The 9386-nt window shown below is 39.1% G+C and overlaps 1 protein-coding gene across 9 annotated transcripts in view; it reads left to right on the top strand.

Moving 5' to 3' along the window:
- The window catches only part of LOC108693886 (protein turtle), a 131142-nt gene that overhangs the window by 96224 nt on the left and 25532 nt on the right, over positions 1-9386 (top strand). For 8 of the 9 annotated variants that reach the window (XM_018203067.1, XM_018203072.1, XM_018203070.1 and 5 more), the window contains 2 exons: positions 4170-4395; positions 7570-7848. In XM_018203067.1, the coding sequence (XP_018058556.1) occupies positions 4170-4395; positions 7570-7848 (505 nt within the window). Of the gene's footprint in view, positions 1-4163; positions 4396-7569; positions 7849-9386 lie in introns of all 9 variants that reach the window. The other variant, XM_018203071.1, reaches the window with a different exon arrangement.

The raw sequence follows: 9386 nt of genomic DNA, 5'->3' as shown, positions 1-9386 counted from the left end.
GAGAGAGAGAGAGAGAGAGAGAGAGAGAGAGAGAGAGAGAGAGAGAGAGAGAGAGCAAGCGAAGTTACATGAATAAAATGCCAGGAATGAAAAATAAAACGAAGGCGAGTGACCCACATGACTGTCGCGCATACGTGTAAACACGGGGCGCCGGCACTCGTCCGAAAGAGAACGACTTATTCATTGAAAGCCTCGCCCAACGACAGTTCGGATGTGTGCAACCTCGATGGAGAGAAATCCTTGTATTTTTTTTTCTTTCATCCCCCTTCGCGCCCGCTTCCACTATTCGTCGTACCTCACGATCCGGCGTCCCGTGCGCTAAGAAAAGGGCGAGAAAATAGATCCCACACTCCTCTAGAGTGCCATTCAGTGCTGTAATTTATTCCAGTTTCATGAATCCCCTTTTGCAACTACCTTCGCCGCCCCGCGTCCCGTCGTCCTTTTCACTTCTGCCGTTCTTTATCAGAGGCTGCTCCGCGCCCGTTAATCCGAGTTACCTCCCTTTCTCGGCTTTTCTTTCTACACCATCTATAACCAACCTCCCATCGTCCTTCTTCTCTCTTCGTCGCGAACGCTGCCCTGCGCGTGCTCTCTAATTTATCTTGTCAAGCTTTCATTTCGTCCATTACGGACTTCTTTCAAGTTGCAAGTACTTGTTGCACAAGTACGATTGATATTATGAATTCCGCGTTAAAAGCATGCCGCTGAGAAAAAATAGATGCGCCAACATCCTTTAGCGCAAAATATCATTGTCGTCGTTGTCGTCGTCGTCGTCGTCGCGGGGAGTCGACAGGAGTGAAGACGATCTCTTTCTTAGGTCTCTTAGCAAGCGTGTAAATCTAAATCGATATTCCGGCACCAGCCGGTACATCGTGCAATAACTCTCGGCTTCGTAATATCGAGCGTGCCACCGCGGCACGCTCTACGCGCCACCCGGGGAGAATAATATTGAAATCACACGGGGTTACACGTCGTCGTCATCACCGTCGGGGTCGTCGCCGTCGTTAGTCGTTACTGCCGCAAGTAGGCCAACAGCTCGAAATAGAAACCGCGTCAACTGGGGCAGTCAATGCTCAACGTAAGACATCATTCGTCGCGGTACGTTCGCGACTTTTCCGCACCGACTTTTCCGTATACTTTCGTTCTTCCTTTTTTATTTTATCTTTCTTGTTTTTCCAAGGGAGAAAAATTGCCGTCCGTCAAACGTCGGGATATCATCGCGTTTGCTCCATGTACCAAACGCGGCGATCTACGTCTCCAAAAGCTATTTTCCGCTGCAACGACGAATGTCCGTCGGTGACGGCGGGATTTATGCGGGACCAAGACTTACGATTCCGTCGACCGCTACGCCGTTCCACGCTAGTGGTTTACGTGCTTCGCAAACCGCATTCAGCGTTATCGTCGTTATAGAGCCTTTTGCGAATCGATCGCAAGACGCGATCTAATCAATTTACGTCACTAGAACTTCGTTAGCGACGATAAAATTTTGTTGCGCTGAGTTTCCATCTTTGGAAATTTTATCTCTACTCACCGATGAGTATACTCTAAATCCAAGTGTGTAATATTTCATGTGATTTACTTTTCCTCGCATTTCAACGAGGAAATAGTTTTGGTTTTAATGTAGATCTCAATATGACATATAAAGAAGAATAGTTTTATTTTCAATATTGATTATTCAATTTGTTTCCACACTATTAATTTATTTTAAATTATAATTTGACTGAAAAAAATAGTATAGTTGAAATGTTTCATGTATCGTATATTAATGAATAAGTAATTTTAATCCCTTCTTGATGTTTTAGTAAACTAGTTTTAACCCTTGATCTAATTATTTGTTTAATGTTTCTATCATTGCAATTCCGAGCTAGAAAATTAATATTGTTGTATGTAATTTAGTTTCTCGTATAAAAATAGCACTATAATATATTATATTTAAATGTAAATCCACTTTTTGTACATATACAGTACAGCGGATTACTTTTATAGAGAAAATTAAATCATTCGTATATATGAAGTCACTTATGACACACTTGGATATGCAGTGCAATTATCAATCAAATCCAAGATCATTGAGCCTTATTACGTCATAATCGTCGCAATTTTGTCATTAATTACCGCACGTAACGAAATGCCGGCATATGAGACACAATTCACGACTCGTGATTAAAGATCTAATTAAATCTATGCTACCTCTCCATATTAAATATCGTGTGCACATAAACATGAAAGGAAAAGGCGACTTTATTTCGTTCTCGTGCATCGTTGAACGAATTAAATGTCTTGAAGCAAATGCATTAATACGAGCGATAACGCAGCGGATTTTAATGCAGACGTTTACATGGGCCATTTTAGCTCCGGAGGCTCGCTCAAATATACGTGCTTACCAGCAGTTTTAGCATCCGGCTTAACAGGACGTAATTTTCCGCAACGGCAACGTAATGACGCGTATATAAAACGACACTAACCCCGTATGCTCATCATATCGTTCATATATTCTCTTTATGAGACGACATCGCTAAACTCATACTGCTAAAAATAAACGATAATGCGCAGTCCCCTCGTAATCTAAATTTTGATTAGGACTCGAAGGAAATATTTAGAATTACGCTTTCAGCTTTAGTGATTGCCTAATTCTCAGTTCTATGAAATTAACTTTGTAGATTAACTTTAAATCTCAGCCAACTTACTTCTCATTTTTTTCTCGTTCTAAGAATTAGAGAAAATGAAGTTGAACGTACTCTCTAAAACTTTTAGAGTTAGTCTCACTCTGAAGAATGAAATCTCACTCTTACAGATTGAAAATTGAGCTAGCTCTTTTTTAGGACTGGCTCAATTTTCACTCTTTAAAATAAAGATTTCATTTCAAAATTTAGAGAATAGATCAAAGTTAATCTATAATAGTGGAAACAAACATAAGATGTTGATATTAATGCAATTTATATTTTTGTTAAAGTTATGGATATTATTAAGCAATTTATCTTTCTCTCTGCATGGCTAAAGTCTTTGTAAAACTTTAGAAATAAAACAATATCACGCTTTATTTCTGTGTATTAATTTCTTTGTATGTTCGAAATATAAACACTTTGCACATATTCATTCCTTGAGAAGTGCCGATGATCACTAACATTTAAATATAAATAATCCAGTGATATATGTACGTAACATTCATATTATTTCCTTTCAATGATTATTATTGGATGCTCATCATATTTTCATTAATGTAATTTACTTAATGTCTTTTGAAAATTAAAAGCACGATTGCACTGTCTCTTCCTATCTTTTATCGCACATCGAGTGCGTTCACTTGCAAAAGCTACCGAACAATTGTTCCTGCACATTTTTGCACCTTCTGTGTTATCTTTCAGAAGCATCTCTATTCTCTACATTACGTAAACAATATCGCGGAAACTTTTAATTAGCGATCCATTTCCTCAAAGTTGAACTTCGACACTTCGAATTGCTCATCATCATTCTTACCGCATTTTCCTTTCCTAAGAAAGAAGAAAAAAGTGCACGAGTATCTAAAACAATTAATGCATGCATATCTCGAGTATAGAAACCATTGAATCTTTTACGACGTCATCCATTGAAACATTTTTTCAAAATCCACGAACACATGGAGACGTCGTGCTCGCCTGTTGTTCTCATTTCACGTTTTGCCTCCCATGCGTGAGGAGCAAGCGACCCCCAGGCGTTCGAGGATAACACCCGTGGATCGTTTCACTCGTCAGACATGCTGCATCCTTTGTCTCATCATTTATCATCTCATGATTCACGGCCGGTGCGAGTGAATAACGAGGTTTGGTCGCGCGTAGAAGGAAGATCCCTGAATAATAGAGTACATCCTGACTCGTCCCGTTAGCGATATTAAAACTTCATTTCGGTCACCTTGCAAAAATGATGAAATCGTTAGAAAAGGTTTCTTGTATCCCCTTTCGAGATAAAAGTTTCACAACATATAACATGAATGTCTCTTCCCAGTCATACACATGACTGCCGCGACTGAGATCTAAAATATTCTCGAACGAGTGTCTGATATGAGTTATTAAATTCCTTCCTGAATGAATTTCTCTCACGATTTTAAATTAGACAAATGCTCGCACCGGCTATATACTCGTTCATTACGATCCCTCGTTTATGTTGAGTGTTGGTGTTGGTGCAAGGGGCAGGAGACACCGATATACATATGGTACGAGTCGTATCCGACCCACAGTGGCGAAGGATACGAGGGTCGTGTCTCGAGGGTGAGCGAGAATTCACCATACGGCCAGGCCAGCCTCAATCTGACGAATATCCGCGAGAGTGATCAAGGATGGTACAAGTGCAAGGTCGTCTTCCTCAACAGGTCGCCCAACAGTCACAAGAACGGTACCTGGTTTCATCTAGACGTCCACGGTAAGTAGTCTCAATTTTCATGTTTTCTAAAGTTCAAATAATTGCGAATGCAACTCGCGACAGCAAGTGCCTTTAGTATTCAGGATTAACATGTAATGCAGGACGATGTAATCTCTTCTTAACACATTTGAGTTTGCATTGCTGTGAAATGAGCAGTGGAAAGTACAAATGAAAAGTTACTTTCATGTTATATGGAACTTGTTATATGAAAAAAAGAACTTGGTATTCGCGTAAAGTTGTCTGCTAGTAATAAAAGTTATATCCACTATGTGCTAAACGCGCTCTTAGCAGAAGCTTTTATGTTCAGCTTATATAACATGAAATTACGTTATTTCAGCTTCGAATAGCCTCGTTAATATCACTTTGAACTTAAGAAGATTTTACGACTTCGGCTAATGCAGTTTTATAATACTTGCAGAAGAAGTTAACCACGTAAGTTAGGGCTACGTTTGAATAATTCGATGAATTTGCAAGTTTTCATAATTTGTTGGAAAAGAGATGTATATAATATACGAAAAATGTACCTTCACATATTCTATATCTAATTATATATTATTTTATTATTACAATTATTTTAACAATATTTTAACAATATTGTTAATATTTTTAACGAAGTTAATAATACTAGTTACGTATGTTTCTCTGTTTCATTTATTACTAATAATTTTATTAATAATAATTTTATTAAAATAAATTAAATTAATAATATTTGTGGTTCCAAGAATAAATCCAATACCTATACGAGCCGCGGTTGGTGGTGCGTAAATTATGTATTCATAACGTGATATAATTCGCAACTAATTGGAATGTACTTATTAAACGAAATTAAAGTAAATGTAAATATTTCGACTTCGAATTTGTCCTTGTCAGTACGGAAGTCAAGTATAAACTACTAATCATTCATACTTGACTTCCACACTGAAAAGTATTCAAATCCAAAGACGAAATGTTCGCGTTTATTTTAATTTTTGTTTAATAAATACATTTCAATTAGTGCAAATTATATCTTATGTTATGAATATATAATTTATTCACTACCACCACGAAGGCCCACATAGGTATTTTGTACTGGATTTATTTTTCGAGTCAACAAAAATGCCACTAATTTATTTTAATAAAATTAATGAAAATAAAACACAGAAAAACATATTAGGCATTTTGTTTGTGCTAATTTTATTACTTGTCTCTCGAACATAAAATTTTCTAAATTTACTTGTATTCATGTAAGAATACGTGTGTATATGTTAACGTTTGATAATGAAAACTGATCTCATCGAGAAACACGCATCGATCGGGAGAAAGAAACGCGTTCGCGCATTGTTGGAGACACATGAAATTCCGGAATATCCTCCTTTTGCACTTGGTTAAACACATCAACTAATATAGTACACGAAAGTATTCCTTTTTCTGTCGCCTGCGTTCCTTCTCATCCCAAATCTTCGAGCTTACCTCGTCGACGTGACTTCCTGTCAAGAGAAGGAAAGCACGCGGATCATAAAAGACGCTTCAGAAAGAACCGCCACCACTGCTGTCGGTTCTTCGGTGCGTCTCGATGCGAATTGTACATTCAGCAAACACTATGCAACCACGCCCCGTCGTGCTCCCGTTCCCCGGCGTTCCCGAAGTTCGCGCGTCGTGGAAGAAGTTATGTTTCTTGCTTGCTCAGCGCGCAATTCGAACTTACATCTTCTTCCGGAGTTCTTCGCCGTGCCCTTCATCGCTTCGATGAAATCTCCCGAGGAATGGCGTCCCTGCTTACGAGGAATAACATGGAAAGGAGGATCGCAAAAAGATTGTGTTACTGGACGGGAAATGGAACAGAAGGGAAGAAAAAAAAATGAAGAAAAGCGAGGGAGAAGGAAGAAACTTATTGCCGCGTTTTGCTCGGCTATAAACGATGAAGGACTGGAAGGAAGAAAAAGAAATATTTAGATGGCTTGGAAAGGATGTGTTGTATTGTTTTCCTTTTTTTTTCCTCGTCACATCTCATCCACCCTTTTCCCTGTCAGTCTGCTTATTCCCTATTTTCTCTGTTCGCAGCTTTTGTTCTCCTTCAAGCTTTCGGTCACTCGACAATAACAACAACGAAGACAACGATGACGGCAATGACGATAGATCCCGTAAACGGCATCAAAGGGAAAAGTACTCGAGGCATCCAGAAAGCGCTTAAGATTTCTTTATACTTTGTAGCCGGTTTCATTCGGTCGCTTGCTCGCGTTAAAGTCATAAACCATCGCATCCCATCGTGTCACTTCACTCCCCTTTTTCTTTTTCCGCTTTCCTCATCTTCGCGCTACTGTAGCTTCCGCGAAGCGTCGCTCTTGAAATTAAAATTCCTCGTCTTCGAATAACGACGAAGCGAGCAGACGGTGCATAGTAGCGGACAATATCCTGGAAAAACAGAAAATAAAGAAAGAGCAGCCCCGAATGGCAACAATTCGAAAGAAACTGTACGTGAAGCTTCTGCAGAAATATTTACTTGAGCCCTTTCCGATTCTACCGGATTTCTTGCGCGTACGTCATTAAAATTTTTCCAACGGAACAATTTTGTTTTGCGGAAGAAAGGGAATATCGCTCGGAGGATGGATTTTCTTAACCATTACGTCGTGGAAAATTTGCATTATTTCAATCAACCGTTTTTCCTCGTTTTCCATTCTCGATTGCTCCCGTATTCCTTCATCCGAAATGTGTCGATCTTGTATGATAGTTTCAAGACGAAAGAAAACACTCTTTTGCGTCGTTCGGTCGCGAACGACGGACAGCGAACCATTGTGATTTCTCTAGGATGAAAAGAGGATGGGCGATAAAAACGCGGACGGAACTTCTCGAGGAACATTTTCTAAACGTCCACCTCCTCTGCTTGGACTTGATTGTTCTTCTAACGTCATTTACCCGCGGCTATTTTCTGTCGTGAAAGTGCTAAGCGTCGTCGTCCTCACTTACAAAAAAGATAAACGGCTTAAATTTTTTTGCGAAGCTTCATCCTGCGAGAATTACGTTACTGGGTCGTGAAAATAATCGGGAATGCAGGAGAATGATTTTATTCGAGTTATATATAGAGATCAGTCAGTTTGCACCGCGCTCTGTAGAGTTCACATTGTAGTCATATAAGATAAGATATAGTTGTATTGAATCATATCTAATCATTTGAAATTTCGCCTCTATTGTTCGCAGCGCCTCCCAGATTCAGCATAACACCGGATGATATGATATATGTGAATTTGGGCGATGCGATAATACTCAACTGCCAGGCTGAGGGTACTCCGACGCCAGAGATCCTTTGGTACAAGGACGCGAATCCGGTTGAGCCCAACGGCCGAGACGTCGGAATATTCAACGACGGCACGGAACTGAGGCTCTCGACGATCAAGAACGACGATATCGGTGATTACACCTGCATCGCCAGAAACGGGGAAGGTCAGATCAGCCACACCGCGCGCGTCATCATCGCCGGTGAGACTTTTCATTCAGCTTTTGTTAGAATGTTAGGAAAATTCTCGCGGGACTGCAATTTCGTCGCGAAGTTGAGCAATAAATTATCCGTTCGGGAACAGCGAAAGACACGATTACGTTCGACAGTAACCGAGTCTTATCGAGTGTGAGAGATAAAACTTTTTTAATTTAAGTCTTACTGTCAGTCAGAAATATATTTGCCCGGCGAAGATCTGGAAATAGAGCGCCAGGCACGAGGATGGGTATTGCGAGATTATGAAAATTTCCAGTTTTTTAAATAAATTTAAACTAATGATGATGAAACCGCGTAATGTAATAAATAAATTTGCATAATTATTCATGAACCCGTGCATTTCGATAATGATAATCTTTTCTTCTTCATTATATTTTTAATTTCTTGAAAATATTTTCGTCAGAAGTCACATATTCGACGCATTCTCATTTAAAAGATCTCTAATTCCTGAAAAATCCCTCTCAAAATTCCCGACCGTGATTTTATCAACGCGAGTCACGAGTGGCGTCTATCCCGCGGTTTTGCCGTGGCGAATAACAATTGCTTTTTTCCGTCGGTTTTCCTGGTAATATCTCGCGGAAAACGTTAACATGCACGCTGTTAAGTATTACTGGCTGACAGCAGCGTGTTACCAGTCACTGCAGTGCGGCCGCTTAATCCACTCGGTCCGGTGACTGCGACAAAAACTATCATAGCAGCTTTCGTTTTAGAGTCTCGTGTTAAACGAGCGAACGATACCGCAGTTCACGCACGGTCTGACTATTGGGATAATTAACTCTTAATATACCTACACAATTGAGTCATTTGTGTCCTGCGTGTTTTTTTTTTAGTACTAGGAACATTTGGTTAAATAATAAATTCTATCTTTTCCTTTTTTAAATATATAAATATATAAATATTTTTAAATTATATAACTTTATAAATATTTTCTAAAGATATTAAAGTATATGTGAGAAATACTTCATAATTTTTCTATATTTACAAAAAGTAATAAAACCTGAAACACGAATGATCCATCGTGTGTTGTAGTAAAGAAATATCATCGTATATACCAAGAGTTAAAGAACCGGTCGTGGCCGTTTGCTTGTTCTTCGGAGTTGACGGGAAACATAAAAAGTCCATCCTAGTTGCTCCTAGAAATATCTTAATCAATCACCTGTCCATCACAACTGCCGATTTGATCGTTATACGCGAATACTTACTGACGCAGAAAGATCGGATCACGTCTGTAGATTGTCGGCCTACTAAGTGCTCGTTTTGTTCTGGCAATTAAATGCCTATTTTTCATAGCCGTAAGTTAGATACGTAATTAAAATATAATTAAGGAATATTTCATAAAAGTTTCGGTTCTATCCGGCGAAGGAAAGGGATAGGATTCGAGAGCCTAAGTATATAACGTCAGTAAACTAATTAAAGAAGAAGATACTTTGTACCGAAGGTAATAAGAAGGCGAATCTTTTTAACTTTGTTTTTGTCGAACATAAATATAAAGTCGATTGATTAGTTTGCCAACGAAACGCTTTCT

Source organism: Atta colombica, unplaced genomic scaffold (assembly GCF_001594045.1).
Source record: "Atta colombica isolate Treedump-2 unplaced genomic scaffold, Acol1.0 scaffold110, whole genome shotgun sequence".
Taxonomy (NCBI): domain Eukaryota; kingdom Metazoa; phylum Arthropoda; class Insecta; order Hymenoptera; family Formicidae; genus Atta; species Atta colombica.
This window is presented reverse-complemented; position numbering and strand designations above follow the sequence as displayed.